This window comes from Leopardus geoffroyi, chromosome A1, assembly GCF_018350155.1.
Source record: "Leopardus geoffroyi isolate Oge1 chromosome A1, O.geoffroyi_Oge1_pat1.0, whole genome shotgun sequence".
NCBI classification, from domain to species: Eukaryota; Metazoa; Chordata; class Mammalia; order Carnivora; family Felidae; genus Leopardus; species Leopardus geoffroyi.
The window spans coordinates 41,803,769-41,828,496 of NC_059326.1; the positions used below are offsets into that span (position 1 = coordinate 41,803,769).

Below are 24,728 nucleotides of genomic sequence, written 5' to 3' on the forward strand. Positions count from 1 at the left end.
TGAAAAGAATTTTTGTAAGAAATGGAGCTGAGAGTTGTATATCTATAATGAGAATTTCACTGAAAGTTTGTTGTGCTAATAGAAAAATAATTTGTAATACTAGAGAGCTTATATTTTAGAAAATATTAACATATTAGAAAGAATTGCAATACCACAAACAGATATCTAAAAATATGTTTCTTTATGCTTGTTGCAGGTTAAAATATCTGTATCCTTTTATGTTTGAAACAGGAAGTCCATTAACAGAGTTTTATTCCAGTGTCCAGCTGGTAACCCTAGAAAAAGAGCAGCAAACATGTGATAACATGCTAGTTCAATACTTAATTCTTATTAAAGGCAAAATCAAGAGGACAGTTGAGGACAGCAATGTAGGAAGACTCACCTCTTTCACAGTCCCACCAAATTTACAACTACTTATAGAAAAATTCTCTCTGGAAAACACCTGAAAACTAGCTGAACAGCCCCACCACAACAAAGGATAAAAAGGCCACATCGAGATGGGTAGGAGAGGCAGAGATGGAGTCTAGTCAAAACCCACTCCCCCCATTGTGTCATGACCCTCAGGCAGGAGGGATGGCAGAGCTGGGGAGCATATCCCTGAAGAGCAAGGGGTTTGAGTCCACAGCAGACACCCTTAGCTCTTCGGATTTGCACTGAAAAGATGAGTACCCAAAATATTTGGTTTTGAAAACCAAAGGGACTTGTGTGTAGGAGACGAAAAGGGCAGTAGGAAACTGAGACTCTTATTTTTAAAATGTCTATTTATTTATTTTTAGGGAGGGAGGGAGGGAGGCAGGGAGGGAGGAAGGGAGAGAGAGAGAGAGAGAGAGAGAGAGAGAGAGAGAGAAGAGGGCCAGAAAGAGAGGGAGTGAAAGAATACCAAGAGAGAGTCTACACACAGGGTGGAGGCCAACATGGGGCTCAGTTTCACAACTGTGAAATCATGACCTGAGCTGAAATCACCATTTGGACACTTAACTGACTGAGCCACTCAGGCACCCCCTGAGACATTGTTCTTAAAGGGCCCACATAAAGACTCACTTTCCTAGGGACCCAGCACAAAAGCATCAAGTTGAAGAGTGCCTAGACCCTATGTGAAGGAGATTCATTGGCTGACCTTAGAGCCTCTTCTCAAGGGCAAGGAATTCTCTCTGGCAATAGAGGTGCTGGCAGACACCATTTTGCGCTCTCATTCTACCTTGTGAGCTCTGTTTGTCCTGACTTTGTGCTCTCCTGCAGCCTTGCCCGACTAATCCTAGCAGGTGGACTTGCCTGGACTGGTGCTCCCCCTCAGCCTCACTATGCTAAAAGCAGCAGTTCCCCATGGCCCTGCCCCACTAAACCTGGCAGGTGGGCTTGCTCCAGCTCGGTGCCCACACCCCCACCCCCCCACATCCCCACCAAAGCAAGTAAGTGCACACACTGCACACACTCCATACAGAAGACACTTCTTGAAGGCCTGGCTCTAGTGGTTAGGGGCGGTTATGTTTCTGGGCCCTATAGGATTGAAACAATCAAAGAGACAATTAGCAGCTGACTATCACTTCCAGGGCACTTCACAGATAGTGGACTAAAACACACTCTCAGCCTTCCTGTGAAGTCTCACCTAATTCAGGGAAACAAATACAGAGAGCCAAGCAAAATGAAGAAACAGAAGAATATGTACCAAATGAAATAAGATAAAACATCAGAAAAAAGCCATAATGAAACAGAGATAAATGATTTACCTGAGGAAGAGTTTAATCTAATGGCCATAAAGATGTTCACCAATCTCAGGAGAAGAATGGATAAACACAGAGAGAACTTCAATAGAGAGATGTTAAATATAAGCAAGTAACAAACAGAAGTCACAGAGTTGAAGAATTCAATAACTGAACTGAAAAATATACTGGAGGGGTTCAACAGCAAAGTAGATGAAGCAAAATAAAAGATCAGTGACTTGGGAGACAGGGCAGTGGAACTCACCCAAACAGAGCAGCAAAAAGAAAAAAAAAAAATAAAGATACTTTAATGCAAAAATTTAAAAAAGTAAAGACTTATAAGAAAACATCAAGCAGAACAACATTCACAAATAGGAGTCCCAGAAGGAGAAGAGAGAGAAAAGGAAACAGAAAGCTTATTTGAAGAAATAATGGCTGAAAATTTCCCTAACCTAGAAATGGAAACAGACATCCAGATCCAGGAAGCTCAAAAAATTCCAAAAGACAATAGAAAAGGTCAATGAAACTAAGAGCTAGTTCTTCGAAAAAATAAACAAAAATGAAAAAACTTTTAGCTAGACTCACTAAGAACAATAGTGAGAGGGCTTAAACAAATAAAATTGGAAATGAAAGAGGGGAAGTTTCAAATAATACCAAAGAAATACAAAAGATCAAGAAATTAATTATACACCAACAAATTAGAAAACCTAGAAGAAATGGAAAAATTCCTACAAACACAGATTCTTCTAAGACCTAATCAAGAAAAAATAGAAACTATGAGTAGACTGATTACTAGCATGGAAAGTGAAACAGTAATCAAAAACCTTCCAACAAACAAAAGTCTAGGACCAGATGGCTTTACTGGTAAATTCTAGCAAACATTCAAAGACAATTTAATACCTATCCTTCTCAAACTTTTCCAAAAAATTGAAGAGAAGCAAATGCTTCCAAACTCATTTTATGAGACTAGTGTTACCCTAACACAAGAACCAGACAAAAACACCTCAAAAAAGACAATTATGGGCCTATATCCCTGATGGACATAGATGCAAAAATCCTCAATAAAATATTAGCAAACCAAATTAAACAATACATTAAAAAGATCATACACCACAATCACGTGGGATTTATTCCAGTGATGCAAGGAAGGTTCAACACCTCCAATTCAATCAACATGATAACATCACCTTAACAAAATGAAGGATAAAAGTCATAAGACCATCTCAATAGATACAGAGAAAGCATTTGACAAAATTTGACATCATTTATAATAAAAACACCTAACAAAGTGGATATAGATGGAAAATTCCTCAACATAATAAAGGCCATATGTGACAAGCCTACAGCTAATATCATACTCAATGGTGAAAATCTGAAAGCTTTTTCTCTAAGGTCACGTAAAAGACAAGGGTTCCCACTGCTATCATTTTTATTCAACGTAATATTGGAAGTTCTACCCAAAACTAGGCAGGAAAAAGAAATAAAAGACATCCAAATTGGAAAGAAAAAAGTAAAACTCATTAATTGCAAAAAAGCCCCCATAATTGTATATATAGAAAACCCTAAAGACTGCACCAAAAAAATGTTATATCTAATAAAAAAAAAACCCAACAAATTTGCAGGATACAAAATTAACATAAAAAATTATGTTGTGTTTTTATACATTAACAAAAACTATCCGAAAGAAAAATTAAGAAAACAACCCCACTTATATTTTTTTCAAAAAGAGTAAGATCACTAGGAATAAATTTAATCAAGGAGGTGAAGGACCTGTACACTGAAATCTACAAAAAAGCCGATGAAAGAAATTGAAGATATAATGAAATGGAAATATATTCTGTATTTATGGATTGGAAGAATTAATATTTTTTAAATGTTCATATTATCCAAAGTAATTTATAGATTAAATGCAATCCTTATGGAAATCCCAAAGGCATTTTTCACAGAAATAGTACAATCAATCCTAAAATTCTATGGAACCTCAAAAGACCTTAAGTGGTCAAGACATTTTTGAAAAAGAATAACAAAGCTAGAAGTATCAAGCTCCCTGATTTTGAGCTGTATTACAAATGTGTAGTAATGCAAATTGTACGGTTTGGGCATAAAAGCAAATGCAATGTAATGGAATAGAGAGCCCGGAAATAGACTCATGCAATACATGGTCAATTTATGACAAAAGAGCCAAGCACATACAATGGGGAAAGGGCAGTCTCTTCAATAAGTAGTTTGGGAAAACTGGGCAGCCACGTGCAAAAGAATGAAACTGGACTATTATCCTATATCATAAAATTAACTCAGAATGGGTTAAAGATGAATATAAGACCAGATACCTTAAGCCTCCAAGAAGAGGACACAGGTGGTAAACTTGACATTGAACTTGGGGATAGCTTTTTGGATCCCACCCCAAAAGTAATGGCAATAAAAGCAAAAATAAACAAATGGGACTATATCAAACTACAAACCTTCTGCACAGTGAAGGAAACCATCAACAAAATAAAAAGGCAACATACTGAATGAAAGGAGATATTTGCAAATCATGTATCCATGATTTGCATGTATGTATGTATGTAATACACAAAATACATAAAGAATTGTTACAACTTTGGGAAACCAAAAGAAATCTTAGGTAGCTATACTTATATCAGATGAAATAGACCTTAAAACAAAGACCGTAATAAAAGACAAAGACAACACATCAAAAATCCAATTAAAAATAGGCAGAGGACTTGAATAGATGTTTTGCCAGAAAAGACATACAGATGGCCAACAAGCACATGCATAGATGCTCAATGTCCCTAAGCATTAGGGAAATGCAAATCAAAACCACAAGGAGATATCATTTTACACCTATCAGAATGGCTATTATCAACCTTTTTCAGATTTGGCAATGATGTGGAGAAAAGGGAACCCTCCTGAACTGTTAGTGGGAATATGAATGGGTGCAGCCACAATGGAAGACAGAGATTCCTCAAAAACCTAAAAACAGGCATACTATATGATATAGCAATTCCACTTCTAAGTAGTATCTGAAGAAAACAACAACACCAATTTGAAAAGATATATGCAACCCTAATTCACTGCAGCATTATTAGCCTAGCCAAGGTATAGAAACAAAGTTTATGTAGACTACAACTCAGGCATAAAAAATAATGAAATCTTGCCATTTGCAGTAATGTGAATGGAAGTAGAGAGTATTATGCTAAGTGAGATAATTCAGACAAAGAAAGAACCATATGATTTCACTTATATATGGAATCTAAAACACACAACAATACAAAATTCATAACTGCAGACAACAAATTGGTGGTTGTCAGAGGCAAGACGGGTGGGGAGAAATGGAAGAAGGGGGTTAAGAGGCACAAACTTTCAGTTTTAAAATAAATAAGTCATGGGAATATAATGTATAGTATGGTGACTATAGTCAATATTATATTGCATATTATTTAACTTTATATGGTGATGACAGAAACTAGACTTCTTGTAATTATCAATTCACAATGTATACAAATATTAAATCACTATATTGTAAACCTGAAACTGACATAATGTTATATGTCAATTACACCTCAATAAAAAAATTGCTAAAAATATTACTGATGAGTATACTGTTACAAGGGACTGTTTCAAACTTTTCATAGTGTTAACCCATCTTGTTCCTAAGAATTAATCTTATTGACATAAACCTGCAGATAAAAGGTATTTATAAAAATGCCAAGAAAAGGCAAATCAGCACTTGGGAATTAAAAAAAGGAAAAGACAGGTAGAGATTATGATATCAAATAAGCACTATGGATTTGTAAGTTTATTCCAATGTTTTCCTACTCAGATAAAAATAGTGTTATTGGAATTTCTGAAGGATGGGTAGAAAAAGAGAACCCAAAATAAGGTTTACCCGAAGAAACTAGAATTATCAAAAGTTCTTATAAAGACTTATAAGGAATATTAACATATCCATGCTACATCTGAAAAGAATGTTGCTAATTTTCTGTTCCATAGGAGAAAGCACTTTTTATACTTAAGATGAAGCAGGTGAGTGAAAATTTCCTTTTGATTCCCTTAGGCAATGACTAAAAGATCAGGAAATAATATGTTTGTACTAAATGAAAGGATGTTTATGTTGACTATCATATTTAGAAATATTAAAATCATAGAATCTGCTAAATGTAGGACCCTTTTCATCTAGTGAAATTGTGGGCTCTGAAAATGCAAATCCATATTTTTATTCTGACATTCTGGCATACAATTATTTTTTAAATAAATAAACACATAAAAATGCATTTATAAATGAATGACATATTCTGCAAATAAATAGGTAGGGATAAACAAAAGATTCCCTAAAATGTAACTAGGGATTTGGGCTGTAAAATTACAAAGTTAACATTTTCTTTCTAGCTTGCTGATAAGATTTGTCTGTAAGCATTTTTTTCTTCACTCTAATAGCAAATTTTTTCAACAAACATAGGAATACAAACTTTATATTCATCATCTATTTACAATCATAAATATTTAATGAAATCTATGAGGTGCTACTTTTCTAGCTCTATAAAAATTGTTGAAAAGGCTAAAATACAGTTTTTAAGTTGCAAAATAGATTTCCTTTATCAATTAAGCCTTTATTTTGCGATATCTGCAACACAACTCTGCTTGAACATGTGCAGTCAGAGTTAACATAGCTAATAGCCTGGGAGATTTGAGTCTAATATTAGGCTTATAAATTGCACTGTGGTCATAATAAACTGTTAATGCTTAAGAAACATAACTGGGAATAATTACCACATATTATGAGTCTATGTCAGAGGAATCCGTCCATACTAATGCAGCTTTTCCCAAGAAATTTACTTGTGACTTTTTTCTTTCTATAAAAAAAAAATCATTTCACATTCCTTTCTACTTAATGTTTTAATATTCTGTGCTCAATTAAATCTCTATGAGGTAATCAGAACTCAGTTCCTTTTTATCAGTTTGTCACTTATTGTAGTTCTTTAAAAATGCCAGGTACTTAAAGGTTACAGAACTTAATAAAATCAAAACAGAAAGTATGGTTATCGGGGACAAAGATAATCTGTTATTAGAATTGCTTGAAAAAATAGTAACAAATAAAGTGAATAAAAGTCGTCTTACAATTTTTAAACCTGAGTATCTAACAAATTCAGTTTAATGTTGCAAGGACAAAGTAAAACATGATTAGATCTTGATCTTTCATGTTTTACAAATCACTAATCAATTTTCAAGTACTGAAAAAATACCACGTAGTGTGACATTGTATCTGAGTAGTTTCTATTATGTTAGAGAGCAACAACATTCTACCTTTCTCATTATATGAACTTCACCTTAGTCATCTATGCCTTAATCATTTAGTTATCACACTGTAATTAAGTCCTGATGTTTGGCTGAATTGGTTCCTGTTTTTTCCTCATTAGCCAGTAAAAAAGATAAAAAGCTAGTGAGAAATTTAGTTATTGACTCTTGAAAAAGGAATTTCTCAGACCAAAATAGACACAAATTCAAGTCCAAGAAAGTGGTGGATTTGAGATGTGAAAATCTATGTCGTGTAGTATTTATGGATGACCTAATGCCAGAAATTCACATAGCTTTGTGAAAAGCAGCTATAGAAGTATATTTTTGATGGTTCAGACCCACAGAACTCCAATTACATCCCCAGAGACAGAGCCGTACATTGTGTGTAGTGAATGTGTATGCACGGTCCACGTGTAGGTGTGAGATAAACTGAGTGAAAGCTGCATTTCACATCGTAAGGGTCAGGCCCTAATTGGAGTCCTGTGTTAGTTCTTTTCACTACATAGCAAAAAGACATTGCAACACTTTAAAGAAAAGATTCCCCAGAATTGTAGCTAGGTTAATCCTAGGATTAAAGAGACTGAGTTATGAGGACAGGTTAAAAATCTTAGTGTGAAAAGAAAGTCTTTCAAATTGCATGGACCGACCTATCTTGGAGGTATGTATAAGAGCACATGCAGTTTTGAGAATACTACATCAAAGAAACTGGGACAGGATTTAATTGTGGGCTAACAAAGGTAAATTAGACCATATGTCAAAAGTACCACATTAACGAAAGAAAATACTTAGAAATACAGCCGAAAGGAACATCTATTGCTTTATAACACAAAGAACTAAGACATTTGCTGCTTACTGTTTTTGACTTTCAAATAATTTTTTCAGCCAAGTTAGTAGATTTGTTTCAAGGAAATTAATTAAGTTATACTGCAAGACCTTCTTTGAAACATGAAATAATTCCAGCTGAAAAAATATCTATCATGGAAATTTATCAGCCACATTTTGGTGCTTTTGGCCCTTTTAGCTGTCCGATTCTTAGTTTCAATCAACCTTTCAGCCCCTAGTAGAGCTGATAAGCCTTTGATATAAAGAAATTTAATAGTCCAGACAGTCCTCTTAATGCAGCTCACCAAGAGACAAAGGGATAAAATAATCTGCTCCTCCTAGTGAGCTTATACAATCTTCTATGAAAAACTGAATGGAACTGAAACAGGAAAAAAAATCAATATTTTAAGGTACTTTAATAAGAAACACCCAATTAGCCACTAGTATTTAAACATGTAACCAGGGAAAGGCCTTCAGAATGTTTCAGACAAACAGGAAAATTAACAAGAGTAAAATGTAATATTATTTCATGCTTAAATATGCCATCTAACGTCAAGGTATAACTTCAAAGTGATTATTTCTTCTTCCTTTTATTTCTCACTATTATGTCTTCCTGTCTGCCTTCTTCCCTCCTGTTTCTTCTACTGTATTTGGTTTAGAATGCAGATTTTTTTTTGTTGAAAGAAAACAATGATCTGGACTTGGTATTTTGTTCTGCTTTGTGACTACAGGGCCTGTCACCTGAACTTTATCATCTTCCACTGTATTATGGGTATAATAGTGTCGTTAATACTGCCCTGGGCACCTCCCATGAGTGTTAAGAAAATCCTATCTTACAAATATAGTGTAAAGTTAAAGAAAACTACAATTAATAAAAAAATACCAATATCTGTTTGGCAGGTTTTCAAAATGAGTGAAATAATCAAAATGTATTTAAATTTATGCATAATTCCTTTCTAGAATTTTATCAGACTTCTCTACCCCAATTTCACTTGAGTGTAGGCATATTATAATATTGCTTAAACAAATAAGAGTACCATGACTCCATACATGATTCTTTTTAAGGGTTAGAAAAAGTTTTCCTACATGTACTAATTATATTAATTGTACATAAGCAATTATTTGTGACTTCTAAAACATGGAACAGTTGAATATTCCATCACCTTGACGAGTCTTACCTTCTCTACACAATAGACAGGAATATTGTTTTGAAAATTGCCGTCATAAAATATAAAGAAGGCAGAAGTTTAGACTTTAGTACTTCCAATCGTTCCCTTCAAAGGAGTTCATTATTTTCAAAGAATAAAGAAACGATGAAAAATATAGAAAACCGAATCTGATCCAAGAAAATGTCAGTAGTCATCAGTTGATTTTATTCATAATATTTCAAATTGTACAAAATCTAGATTGTGTGCAAGTAGTTAATAGCACCATAAACTAATTGTTGTTTTGCAACAATTTAACAAAACAGAGTTAATGAACACCTATTATATATATATATATATATATATATATATATATATATATATGCTCTTATACAATATGCTATAAGATTCAGACATCACTACCAAGGAGTCCCTGCCTCCAAGAAACTTTCATTTCTACAAACATGAGAACACAAGTAACTAACGACAATGAATGACAGGATATTTTCCAGAGAATTCTGACTAACGGGCAATGATGAGTCAGAGAAGGGAAAGCACTTTCCTGTTGGCTGGAAGACTCTGCAGACACTTTGAAAGAAGACTGAACATTTACAAGGAGGCAGGAAGATCCATCACATTTCATTTGGAAGATACTGGAGAGTGGTAGAGAAGGAGAATAAGCATGCTTTTGGACATACAAGAGCATGCTTGAACACTGCTGTTGGCCCGAGTGTATTCAGAGTTGTGACATTACTAATGTCAAATTGTAATCAATATTTTATGTAATTTTTATGCCAAAATTTCTGATAGTTTAGGAAATTAATGGCTATTAAAATTCACTCAAAAAACTGTATTTCTAAACTCGGGTCTATTCTACACAAAATGAGGGAAGAAAATACTTTTACAGAATAAAATTTAGGAAATGTATAAACCTAATTTACACAACTGTCTATTCTTCATATTTCACAGAATTCTCTCTATTTTGCTGGATGTGTTTTGATATAGTTTACTTAATCTGGCTTTGCAAAATAGTAAATAGGATCTATTCTTTCAAGTTATAATGTCCCAAGCATGAGCTATGGTGACATTTTAATATAAACCTGAGCATAAGAATAACTTTGATTGGGGCACCTGAGTGGCTCAGTCGGTTGAGCATCTGATTCCAGCTCAGGTCACGATCACACAGTTTGTGAGTTCAAGCCCCACATCGGGCTCTGTGCTGACAGCTCAGAGCCTGGAACCTGTTTCAGATCCTGTGTCTCCCTCTCTCTCTGCCTCTCCCCTTGCTCTCACTCGATCTCTCTCTCTCTCTCTCAAAAATAAATATTAAAGGGGCGCCTGGGTGGCGCAGTCGGTTAAGCGTCCGACTTCAGCCAGGTCACGATCTCGCGGTCCGTGAGTTCGAGCCCCGCGTCGGGCTCTGGGCTGATGGCTCAGAGCCTGGAGCCTGTTTCCGATTCCGTGTCTCCCTCTCTCTCTGCCCCTCCCCCGTTCATGCTCTGTCTCTCTCTGTCCCAAAAATAAATAAACGTTAAAAAATGTTTTAAAAAGAAAAAAACGAATACACAAAAATCCAAAGTACACTATCAACACGTGAAAAATTCATCTAGAGTTATAAATTGGAGATCCTATGATATTCTCTTTTCACTAGACTATTTAGGAACTTATAATAAACTTACATACTATTAGAGTGCAAAGTTAATAATGACAATTACTATCTTTTGCAATAATTTTGATAATGTTGACAAGATTTCCTTCAGTGTTTCTGTTTGGTTGTTTGTTTTTAAGCTTGAGCAAAGGTCTCACCTGTCATGGGGCCCCTAATTCTCAAATATTCTTTTGAGGCTTGATGACCCTTATGTCTTCAATAATGCTCTGGAAGACATGAACATATCACTTTAATGGATAACAACTCCATCTGCTAATATCCAAGAGAAAATATCTTGATATTGTAGCTGACAGGAAGAATGAAAAATTGTCGCATGTAGGTTGCACAGGGAGAAAATGATGCTTTCTGAGGAGGGGGAAAGGGCTTCTTCATTATTCTAATAATGTGGCCCATAACTGGTTTTTGTTATTGCTATTAAATTATATTAGTTAAAATGCATTCTATATTATGTTTGATAGGTCCAAAGCATAGCTTATTAGCCACCTACCTCAAGCAAACTATCTTTGGCAGTTTTCCATTCTGCCAATATTTTACCATTTTCCCAACAGGCAAACTCAAAATTTTGGATGGATTTCTTACTGTTCCCTCTTCATCATCCACATTTATTATATATATATATGTATATATATATATATATATATATATATATATATATATATATCTCCTATCCTCATATATATATCCTCCTATATACTCCTATCTTCAGAGTGTTCTAGGCCTTGTCTGAACTGCTACGTCCTCACTGCTACTTTTCTGGTCTATGACCTCATTGCTGTATGCTCAGATTACAATAGGCTCCTAGTCACTAGTCTTTCAATCTGCTCAAATTACTACTTTCATGATGCCACTCTCCTAAGAGCTCTCGATGACTTTTTCAAAGCTTCTTTGGTCAGGTGCAGACTCACATTTGTGGCCTCTGAGAAGCGCCATATATAGATTTCACTTTACCTATACAACCAAATATAGAACTTTAACTAAATATATACTGTTTCAGACAGGATATTGCCCTGACTTTTACAACTACTCGCTAGGTATCCTTTCTTACATGACTTTGACCAAGTCAATTTTTTCACGTAAAATATATCCATCCATCCATCCACCATCCATCCATCCATCCATCCATCCATCCATCCCATCCCATCCATCTGCCCATCTATCTGTCTGTCCGTCCAGTCAAACAGTCCACATTTTAGGAAGAGATCCCCACACCGTGCTAAACACTAGAAATGTAGACTAAACCACTGTTCTGTCCTCAGGATATCCCCAGTCAAGTTGGAAGACAGACATTACTTAATTACATGGCAGCATATACTACAAATAAGGTGTGTTAGAAGAGAATTTGAAAGGACTTTTAACTCAGCTTGCAAGAATCAGGAAAAGAAGGTGAAACCTAAACTAAATCTTAAAATCTTCTCTCTTCTTATGTCTGCCCATATAAAATCCTGCCCTTAAAAAAAAAATCTGACTCCACTATTTTCAATGAAAATCTCAAGTCTAACTTCCTACATAAAGCTGTCCTCAACAAAGTGAGCTGATCTAGAAAGCTACTCTTTTCACTGGCTGTCAAACACACTTTCAACATAGTAAGATCCTATGTCATATTGTTCTCTAATATTTTGTTTTTGCAAGTCCCAGAACTATAATCTATCCCCAGGAAATCACTAGCTTCATCAAAGGCAGGCTGGTTCTCCTTCTTTGTTCCTCCAGTGCCTATTATAATGATGAATTACTTTTAAGTGTGCTAACATAAACACTGTTGAAGTTAATTAAATCAGCTCCTCTTCTCAGTAATCCTGCAGCCACTGCGGACACCCATGGGGACATCTGTGGAAATGTCATTTTGGAGGCAACCAGTAGCCATGTTTCTGCTGTGGTACAAGGCCCAAGCTGGGCTGAATCAGATTTCTTTTGAGAATTTGAAATTAGGACATCAATGGATTCTACATTGGTCAAAGTTGGGTTTAATTCCTGAATTATTAAGAATAATATTTTTGAATTATTACTGATTTGTACATATACCACATTAGTAATAATTCAGGATTAAAAATAAACAAAATAAATCTTTTCACCCCAACTCATCTCATTATCAATAATCAATCCCAAAAGCACACATGACAGTTTTTTTAATTAGAGAAAACTATGATATTTGTCTCTGGAATAATAACTATGATATTTTTACAGCACAATCACTTTATTTTACATACAAATGTATAGTCCTGGAACTAAAAACTTTACAAGACCTTCTTTTTTTGGCTTTTCTAATAAGGATATTTCATAATTATAGAATAAAGATAAAATATATCCTCTAATCTGGGGGAAAAAAGTCTCCAAACAAAGACTTGTTTCTTTAAAAGAATGCATTTTCTTCCTAAAAATAATATGCAGTTTATGGGATAGTTTAACAACAAAAAAAAACACATTATTCTTACAGCTACATAAAAGTTTATATCTGAGCAAATAAAATATAATGAGGTACAATGTAGGAGAAAAAAAAGAGCAAACTTGAATTTCCTCACCATCAGATTTTTAATTAGCACCTATAATATTTAAGAACATTCATAGATGCACTAAATATACAAATCACAGAATGGTAATAAAAAAGCTCATAAGGATCTCTGTTCTCTGTCTATGCAAAACATAAATAAAATTTGACCTCCCCAATGCTGTATGATGGACAAACGGAAGCAGTACCAATGCAGGAACTATTCCTTCCTTCCCACTCAATGGGAATGTATACTAAAGACATATGGGGGGCTGTGATCTTCTTATCCCTTAAAGATGCATTGCCTGAAGTCACAGAGGACTTGAAGAAAAGAGACCCAGACAAGGTCTTCTCTTGTAGAAGAAGGGGTGAAACATAAAGGTCAGGGGATTGCTGGTAAAGTTTTCTTTCTTCCTGGAAAACATGATCTTTGCATATCATTTTTTGGCAAAATCTAGGGAAAGTTAATTCTGAGATAGGAGTTTGTCCTCTGAGCTTATTAGTTGATCCTCTTGAATGTGTAATTGTAAAAATTACCAAGTTTCTATCTTAATATGAGGAAATCCTGTTGAGGAACAATGAGAATTATTTTTTCCAATTAGATATTTTAGTATAGCAATTATTTGTGTTAATTTTCTCTGATATGTTTATGTCTTTTAGAAATGTTTGCTGATTTTCTTTTCACATATTTCTGCAGTTATACAAAAAAGTCAAGGTGAGATCATTACCTACCTAATTCAATGATGGGTTTAATGATTCAATTGCAAAATAAACTATTATACTTTTTTCTGTTTATATTTACTCATTTAAATTCTCTTAACCCCAGTCTAAGGTATTATTCTTTTGTTGACACTGATCAACAATTCCTTGCCTTCTCACTCATATATTTCCATATTTTAAAACCTAAAATGTTACATAAAATAGAATTGTTTTTTGCATAAATTCTTCTTCCCCCCCCCACATAAAAATGTTCACTTTTTTATACTCATAACAACATTTTCACAATAGTTTTTAGTATTTTTATAATAAACACACAAAATTCTATTAAGAATATTCCTTGTTGTTCCCATACTGGGCCAGATAGCAAAGGAAAACTAGTATGCTTTAATCTTGGCCCAATATAAGGCACTTACTTATTAGATTCCCAATAAATGTTTTTAGACTGAGAGTATTAAAAAATAAGTGAATAAATTCTGGTTAATTCCAGTTGGACAATTCTTCCAATTTGGAATTTTTCTATTTTAAATTGCTCAGTGTGACCATTCATATTTACCAGATTTGTATTTTTAGAGCAACAGTGTGCATGTGATGCTGAAGGAGTTTCTCTTCACTTATAATATTTAATTTCTTACATTGGTTCCCAAACTTGGAAAGTAATATTTTACCTTTTTAATTGTTAGTATTCATCTTAAGTGAAAATATCTAATCATTATGATGTCTTATGTTAAATTTTCAAATGCTAAAAAAAAAAAAAGGAAAGAAAACAAAGACTATTTTCAAGGGTATTTTATAAATTGCTTTAATGTTTATTATTCATTTTTGAGAGGGGGAGACAGAGAGAGAGACAGAGCACAAGTAAGGGAGTGGCAGAGAGAGAGGGGGAGACACAGCATCTGAAGCAGGCTCCAGGCTCTGAGCTGTCAGCACAAAGCCCAATGCAGGGCTCGAACTCACTAACTATGAGATCATGACCTGGGTCAAAGTAGGGCACTTAACTGACTGAGCCAGCAGGCACCTTAATTTTCAAGGTTATTTTAGTCTAAAGATAAGATACTCAGTTTGGAGCCCATGTAGCAATTGCAGAGTGGTTTACATAAGCTATGAAATTGTATGGACAATATTGCATTTTTCTGTGTTGAGGGTCCACTGATTTTCAAATATCTCAAAGAGATCTCTTAACAAAGAGAGTTTAGAACTGCTGTTAGAAAACACTATGAAAAGTTTATAATGAACACATTGTAATATATTTGAATAATCCAAAAACAAAAATAAAATGTTTTCTATTTGATGGTTGAATATTTACAAAAAATAAAAATTTAATAAAGTTATCCAGAAAATTCAAGCCAAAAATTAAGAAAACCCACATTCTAGTAATAAAGAATTGGATAAATATAGATTGGATAAATTGTCTCTATTGAGTTTCTTCTTGGTTTGGTTTTACTGTATTAAAATCCGACTCTAAGTCTCAGTTCCCCTATGAAAAGACTGCAGTATCCCAATTCTTTCCCAGCTTGTTAAATTGTTAAAAATATGTTATAACCAATTCAGTTTGGAATTTTTTATTTTTTTCTTCCAACCATCACAACCTAATTTCTTCTTGTATAGTTTAAATAACAGTAAAATTGGAAGGAATCTTTCACTTTTTCTATTGAATTTTTAAAAATTTTATTTTTGACAAGAATGTATATATTTAAGGTATTCACCACGATGTTTTGATTTGATTACATTGTGAAATATTTACCATAAGCTAATCAACATATCCATAACTTCTTAGAGTGATCTTTTGTGTATTTGTCGTGAGAACAGTTCAGATCTTATCAAATTTCAACTATACAATACATTATTATTAACGATAGTCACCATGCTTTACATTAGATCTCTGAAAGTTTGTAACGTTTGATCATATCTTCCTTTTTTAGCCCCAAACTCCAGTAACCATCATTCTACTCTCTCTTACTAGGAATTTGAGCTATTTTTTAAAAATTATACATGTAAGTGAAATCATGTGATATTTGTCTCTGTGTATCTGACTTGTTTCATTTAGCACAATATATTCCAAGTTCATCCATGCTGTCATGAATGGCAGGATTTCCCTCTTTTTTAAGGCTGAATAATATTCTATTATATATGTGTGAATGGATAAAGAAAATGTGATATACAGCAGTCATCTGTGGATGGATACTTAGGCTGTTTCCATATCTTGGCCATTGTGAAAAATGCTATAAATGAATGTGGGAGTTGAAATATCTCTCAGGAATAGTGGATATATACCCAGAGATGGGATTGCTGGATTGTATTGTAGTTCTATTTTTAATTTCTTGAGGAAGCCCCATACTGTTTTCTATAGCAGCTGTACTGTACCCCAGCAACAGTACCCAGGGGTTCCTGTTTATCCGCCATCATATCAAAAACTGGTATCTTCTGATTTTCTGATAACACCCATTTCTACAGGTGTGAGGTGTGATATCTCATTGTGGTTTTGATTCACATTTCCTTGATGATCATCAATGTTGGGCACATTTTATATGTCTATTGGTCATCTGTATATCTTCTTTGGAAAGATGTCTGTTTAGGTCTTGTGCCCATTTTTAATTGGATTATTTGGGGGTTTTTTGCAGTTTAGTTTTATGAGTTCTTTATACATTTTGAATATTAACCCTTTAACAGATGGTTTGTAAATATTTTCTAACATCCCAAGGGTTGCCTCTTCATTTTGTCAATTGTATCCTTTGCCTGCAGAAGCTTTAGATTGCTGTAGTCCTGCTTATTTAACTTTGTTTTTGTTGCCTATGCGTTAAATGTCATTTCCAAACATTTTTTGCCTATGTTTCTTCTAGGAGTTTCATTGGTTTTGGGTCTTATGTGTAAGCCTTTTAATCCTTTTGGATTGATTTTTGTAGACAATGTAAGATAACGTTCAATTTCATTCTTTTGCATGTGGTCGTCCAGTTTTCCCAACATCACTAGTTAAAGTTATGGAACATGTTAAGTACAGGGAAAACTATAAAGAATAATATAACAGACACATATGTATTACCATCAGCCTTGCCGAATCTTATCATTTTGCTGTATTTGATTGGGGTATTATTTAAAGGAGTTAAAGATAACAACTGAGTACCCCTTTATCATTCTATTTCTTCCCACATTTCCTAGAAGTAATCACTATTCTAAATTTAGTGAATGTTATGCCTTTCCATGTGTTTTATGTTTATTACATATTCTTAAACAAGAACAATTATTTTATATCGTTTTATAATTTATATGGATGTTATCATACTATGCCAATGTTTCTTGAGTTTTCCTTCTCTAAAAAGTTTATTTTGATACTTATCCTCATTAATCCTCATTAATATGTAAGCCTTCAATATGTTCATTTTGAATGCTATATAGAATTTCATTAAATGCATCTGCCAGCTGTTGACAACCCAAATAACCCGTATTGCTTTTTGAATCCAAGTAGTTAGAAAACATATCTAATTTTAAAATACCAGGTATATTTACATTTAAATACAATTAAGAAAAGCTGTAAATACAAAGTTACTGCCTATTCAAAAAAGAAAAAAGCCTCCCTGATATATTTCACTTTTTAGAGGGTATCACATTCATGCCAGTGATCCCCCCAAACTGCTGTACCTCAAAATAGGCTAGGAAGCTTTTGAAAATCCCAGTGCCTAGCTCATACCCCATAATAATCAAATCAGAATGTTGTGAAGTGAAAGCCAGGCATTAGTATTTTTAAAAGATCCCCAGGTAATTGCAAAATACAGCAAAGTTGGCAACCACTGAGTTATGCTGAGCCATTTTTTATTTTAAGTATTGAGATTTCAACATTTTCCTCATAGCCCCAAGCACACTGACTAACTCCCATAACCTTCCTCTACTCTAGGAAGGGTTTTCCCTGAGAAATTTTTATTGGCTCATTTTCTTTATACATGTTACCCCTAAAACTACCTTCTCTAGTCCCTGAATGATATACCTTAATGTGACTTAACTCATCCTGTTCTCAGTTTTGTTCTTTGTTGTTGGTAAGTCCTTTATATATGTTTTTATTGTTACCAGTTGTACATCCTAAGGTCCTAAGAATTTGGAAACATGTCAGTGAATTAGCTCTGTACGGTACCTAACAAACTGGTACATGCAGATGAACAAATTGTGCTTTTTCTGATAATGATTATCTTGCAGAGAATAAAAATTATAACTCTAAAATCTGGTATCAACTCTCCTCAATCATATATAATACCTGTGCCGTTTTTTTGTACTTTGTTTTTATTCAACTTTACCTATTATATGCAGTTATAAATAGCTTAAATTGTTTAGTTTTTTACTTAACTTCTTTCAGTTCATAATTTTATTCATATTTACTTAAATATAACCACATCTAAATTAAACAGGAACCAGATAGCATGCATATTTAGAGCTAACAATGTATGCTCCCCAAATATTTCATCTTTTGAACAGAGAATTATCTTCAGTACAAAGGAACTTATGTATTGAATTCAACCTAACCTCAGGAAGCCATGACACCTCCAGCTGACGTTAAGGTACAAGGAGAACACATGCTTTTCCGTTGTCCTACATTTTGCTGATTTCTACTGCTTTCCTTACTTTCTCCATCTCTCTCCGGCTTTATCCATCACTTCCAAAGGTAATATAAAGTCTTTAACTTATCTACATGTGGGTAGATAAGTTAATTGATGGAACTGATGGTGTGGTGGAAGGTACTCAGGCTACATGCATCATCAGTACAGTTGGAAAAGCACCCTGACCCCATACAAAATCTTATTTAAGGCAGTTTGGATTATTTACTGAAAGGGCAAATGGTGACATTCAAAGACTACAAACTTACTGTGCATTACAATTTCTACATTCCCAAATTTTCCCATGAGAAAAGACTATCATTATACATTAGGCCTAGCCATTTAGTTTAAAAATGAGATACTCTAATTCAAATTATGTCAGTTGTACGTTGCTGCTCTCGACTAAGGTGACATTCTGCAGGAGGCAGTAATGTTTATGCGGTAGGAAAGCCCGAAGCTAGTGACAAATATATCAGGGCCATTACATGGAATCAAAGTGATATGCTTTTTGGAGCATAGGGATAGGGGTACTTTAACTCCACAAGGACCCAGAGATGCTGCTTCTGACTTTTGAAAATAACAACTTATAATTCAGGGTTGTCTGTTTTCAGTTGAAACTGCAGGAAATACTACTTTCAGGGGCCTGATGTTCCAGGTGGAAGATATTAAGCCTGTGGTAAGTTGTGCCCGCGGAGAGGTTGACCCAGAGGAAAAGAATCCAACCAGCTGAGTCACAGAAGCATGTGCACTTATGGGGCTCTGCTTCAGGGTTGTTTACAGTGTTAGAGGGTCCAGTTCCTAACCACGACTGTCACCTAGTTCAATAGTGCAGAGAAATAGAGAATTGACAGCATTTATGACATTGGTATCATCTCTGAATGAAAAATAGAAAGATGTTTATTTCTGCCTTCCATGTGGATGCTATTGATCGAAATGACATGAGGTTTTATTTTTGAATTGAAGAAAAACAACTCTTGGAGTTTAATAGCTTTTAAGTTCGGGTTAATAAATTGAAAGTCTATTCACTGATGTAAATTTCTGGAGGGCTTAAAAATATAAAACCATAAAATAGATGGCAACCCACAAAAAAATAATAACAGAAAAAAATAGTTTGTTTTTAGAGGAGTGTGAGAAAGGCAGAAGATTTCCACCTCGGTATCTAACCATTTACCTCACATTCCTAATGAATTTGAAGACAAAATGTATTATCATGCTTAAAGCTATACATTAATGTTTAACGTTATAGCATCTAATAAATATCTGCATATCAAATTGCATTCTAGATTCAAAGTTTGCACTGGGATTGCTTTCGAATCCTTTAACATTTAACATTTATACAAATTATGTAAATCATACACAGCACACGAAAATATGGTGAGGAGGTGGACAACTGTTTTGCTTATGCAGAGTGACATTATCTAAACCCCACCTCCACTTTGTAGCTGCAGTTTGTTTTGTTTATTTAAAGAGGGTCTGTATTCCAGTTTAAAGAAGTGGGGAACAACACCAGTAAGAAAACTAACATGACATTTGAACGGTCTCATGTGTCAAATCAATAGCGCTAGTTTAATATCTTTATCATATACTATTTAATTGTTTTCAGGTTTGGGGCTAGGCAATGACTTACGTCTAGACTTATAAAACATATTGTTTGTGTTGCTTGAAATATACAACTGAAATTAGTATGACAGAAAATCAATGACACTATCAAGTAAAATACACTGAGGTATAGACCTAAATAATAGGAGAGATAAGAAAAATAGGAAAGCAGTTTATAATTTAGGAATATAATATAAATATCTAAATGTAGGACTGTTACCTCTCCTAATTTAAGAGCTTTATCAGCCTGGAGCTACTTGAACAAGAAATAGGAAAACATGAACTCTAAGCCAGCCCAATATGGCTTACTTAATAAGAATTTTCTCTATCTAAGGTGACAGTAGGATGTCAATAATTGTGGAGAGAAATGGTGGGTATTCAGGAACACTTCCAAGTGAGGGGAAATTCAAATTTCAAAAGTAAGAACATAACTCACAGATAACAAAAAATTATAAAAAGGCTTGGCCTTTTCTTATGGGGACTGCAAAGTGTTGAATGGATGTTGTACCAAGGTTACTATGAGATGGTTAAATATAAACCTATTCCCTGTTTTAAAGATATCAGAATAAAGAAACCTGGGGTTTTAAGTGACTTTTTCCAAGGTCACATAGATGAGTCAGTGGGAGAGACAGGTATAGCTGCTGAGTGACAGAGACGGCAGGAGCTGTAGACTCTTCTCTCGCTCAACACCTGCAAAATTGCCTAAACTACTCCAGCATGTAAGCCCTTCACTGGTGACACCATCCTAATCATTATAGAATCTCGGCAGAGATGACAACACTGGAAGCTTCTACCTCCACTCTGGTTGTTACTTCATGTTTAAAAATAATACTGTTTAGATTACTAACATTTATGGGGCGAACACCACAAGAGAAAGTGGTCAAAGATTTTTCATATCCGTTCAGACAAATTATTAGATGTGAAAACAAGGAAGGTTAATGCTGGTCAACAATTTTGAATGCACCTTGTCTGCCTGCCCACCACTAAGGAATGCCTCAAGAGACTGTCTTCAAAATGCTAAAATAAATTAATCGGGAGTCAGTTTCTAAGACATCACTACCACATTAAGCCTTCTTAAAAGATTATGCCTGATTCACATACTTCTTTGATTATTCATTCATGTGGAATTGAAGACTACAAATCACATTTGTTGCATTTTAGAAAATTCCCGTTGCATAGTTTCAGTTATATCAAAATGAAATAAATCATCTTTAGCCAAAAATACTTTTTAATCTTCAAGTTCCTCTGGGATACTGTAGGTTTCTATTCTCAGACTTCACTGAATTCAAATTAGTGTTTTGTGTTGAATGGAAAAGAAAATGTTGAGAAGTAATATTGATCTTGAAATAATGGGTCAGCAAAATAATGGTTTTAGTTTTAATGACTAACACTGCAAATGCATACCCCTTCTAATCCATGTTAAAACCTGAGTGTCCATAAAATCAGCTATGCCAAAAAAATTAATATGCTTAACATGGATTGTGATTTTGTTTTCCTTGCAGGAGACATCATGACATTAATGCAATATGCACAAAATGTGAGGCCTACAATTTTAGTTTATTGTTTTATGTGTATGTATAGTCCTTTTTGTTTCCAAGAAATGTCATACAGCGCCTAGAGAATTAATCAATAGCTACTTTAGGTCCAACGTCAATTGCATTAAGCTATATGCAATTTTGAGGTAAATTGTGAAGAAACAATATGAGAGTACCAAATGCTAATTTTTCTTTAGTTATTAAATAAATGAGCATATTGGAATATAAAGTTAAACAATTTAACATACAAGTGAACAGATGTTAATGTCAAAATCCACGTGTAATCAGAGCCCTTGCCCTAGTTTTCCTATTCCTCACTCAGTGATCCTATTCAGCACCTGTATTTTTTGAGCACCTGATTCAGGGGTGCTCTGGAGCCAGCTCACGCCAGCTTGCAAGAGCTGACTGGTAAGTGTTCTGACTCTCACAAGCCATCATTGCCATCACGGGAGAATTTACACTACGGAAATTGGCAAATACTATATATTATGTCTCTCCCTAGCCCCTTTACTAATACACCACTATAAATTATTCAGAAAAATCTGTGCAGGAGTGCTACAGGGGTAAAAATTAATAACTAAACCCCAGCCCCAATTCTTAACATACTTATTTGAAGAGATCAAATTAGAAAGATGAGGCATAACACTTAAAAGAGAAAAAGTCAAAGCTAATTTTTGGCAGCTTAAACCTTTATGATTTGGAGAATGAAGGTGCCATTATCAGAAACACAGAATTCGGGAAGGACATTCATTTGGGAAGTTTTGTTGGGACCCGAGCTGTTTGCCTCAGGATGAAATTCAATGGAGAGATCAGGGGAACTATATGCGGGAGTTGAAATCATCCACGATAACATTTTTATGCATGACAATAGTTCCCCAAATTATCTAAACATTAAAATTAGCTAAGAACATCAAGAAAAAGTTGATGTCTGCATACCACCCCCAGAGACTGTGGCTTAATTGGTCTGGAATGTGGTCTGAGCTTTGGAATATTTTGAAGACGCCAAGTGATTCTAATGTGCAGACATGTTTGAGAAACTCTGGTCTATGATTCAAACATTTAAGTCTTTTAATGCCTTAAGTTCCTGAAACACAGAGAAAAATGGAGACATCACAAGCTTTAGAGCCTTTCAGATCCGTCCCTCAAAGCATGCTAGTTACTGCCATTACTCAGAGCTAAGGTAAAAAAGCACTCCTATTTTCTACCACATAAGAGGAGTTGAGTTAAATGAATTCAGTGGCTTTCCACTTCCCCCACACTTTAACAGTTGGTAGTCAGGGAATCGTGAGGAAAAAGTTAGTTGTTCTTGCTAGAAACTGAAATGTGATGTCACACTTGCACACAGCTATCCAAAATAAAATGTCTCATACCTGGCATAATGCATGTCTAACTCACCAAATATAATTCCATAAACATTTTTGAAATTGTGGTGGAAGAAGTAGCTCAATCACTCCTAAGTGACACTTTGTAAAGAAGAGAATTACCTCCTTAGGCATATGCTCTCCCCACAGAGAGAATTCAAGATTATAAGTAATCAGCTTGATTCTACGCTTTGAATTCAAGAGAGTACAACAAACAACAAGTCAGAGAGAGGGCAGAAACAGGTCTGGGAGGCAAGGATTTCCAGCACTTAATATGCATTTAAAACACAGATTGAGTAGTTTTGGACCTGAGATTCTCCGTTTTTACCACGTTCCCAGGGGAAGTTCTTGCCGTTAAAGTCTATTGGTACATGAACCTCACTTTGAATAGCAAGATGGTAAACGCCCAGAATAAAAAGTTTGTTGGATCCATTGGATTCACTTCCTTTACACCCTAAAGCGTTCATGGAAATACTGGGCTCAGATGGAGAATATCATAATACATAGTACATGTGACTATCTTCCCCGCAACCTTCCTCCAAAATCACCACATTTCCTCAAAGGTACAATTAGTCATTGTTAGCAAAGACTGTTTTTTCAAGTATTGGCTTAAGTTGGCCATGAATCTACATATGATTCTGTATTATTTATTCATGTGTAAGTAGATGTCTAGGGGGGAAAAGGCAAAACAATCCATCAGCATTAAGAATTCAAATTTAACTGATGCCAGAATTACAGAGCGTATCTGTTTTACACTATATGCACCAAAGTGATCGATGGCATCCTTTCTGCTCATTTATTTTGTAAATATGAAACCAAAATATTGAAGTCTCCTCTCCTTATAAGTATTTGCACAGACCAGTAAGCAAACTCAACTGTTTAAGCCAGGGAGGACTCCGGTACACAATGAAAATTAGCCCATTAAGACAAGTGCAGTCACTGACATATGAAGCAAAGCAAATGATTAAAAAAAAAAAAAGTGCTCCTGTGGCAGCTTCATAGTGTGATCAATGGTATTCACCTTCCTCTCTCAAAGTAACCGGAATGTCTATCAAAACCAGAAAACGGAAGGCTTCAAAAGCATTATGTAGCTAAAAAGGGAGACTATTTTACCCATTAGTAATAAACGTACCTGCTGAGCAGAACACAGTTATACCTGAAAAGGTTCCACAATTCTCTTTTGCTTGGCTCTGCCTGCTACGAGGGAGCCAGTGTGCTAAAGAGCATTTTGTAAAAGCAAAAGATTTTATATAATTGACTTTACTGGAATTAGAAGACAGAGTACAGTATGCTCAAACTGAAGCAGCCCAACTCTGTGATGATGGAAAATTGCACAATTTAATAGCCAGATATAGGGACTGTGCAGTAACAGAAGTAATCAAAGGGTGGACATACTTAAAGGAACAAATCTCTTACTCTCCCCTTTAGTCCGGAGAGGGGACTGATAGTGGACTATTTGTAAGAGAGTGCTTGGGCACATCTTCCTAAATTTGGGTGGCATTCTTAGGAAAAAGAGGATTTAGAAAGGGACAAGTGAAAGTATCTTCATGTTAGTGTGTCTCCTGGAAATTTGATTCTTGTGTTCAAAGGTTCTACATGATATGAAACACAAGAAATATATTTAATTTATTGCAGTTATTTTCCCATCCTCTTCTACTTGGCCACACCAAATTTCACCTTCATTAAGGATGCCATCTTACTCTTTCTAACACATATTTTTCTATAGAAAGGCAACAACTAAGCCGTATTTAGGGTGAAAGCATATTAGCCTTTCTTGAACATCTGGTGGAAAGTGAAGTTTCAGCAGTAGCAATTTATAC

The 24,728-nt window shown here is 34.7% G+C and overlaps 1 protein-coding gene across 8 annotated transcripts in view; it reads right to left on the reverse strand.

Annotated features, from left to right (window-relative positions):
* PCDH9 (protocadherin 9) overlaps positions 1-24,728 on the reverse strand; it is a 929,325-nt gene that overhangs the window by 139,115 nt on the left and 765,482 nt on the right. Inside the window, exon 5 of one of the 8 annotated variants that reach the window (XM_045478624.1) lies at positions 25-275. The exons of the other annotated variants lie outside the window; for them this stretch is intronic. Within the exon in view, the coding sequence (XP_045334580.1) occupies positions 217-275 (59 nt within the window). The 3' untranslated portion in view covers positions 25-216. Of the gene's footprint in view, positions 1-24; positions 276-24,728 lie in introns of those variants that run through there. 8 annotated transcript variants of the gene reach the window in all.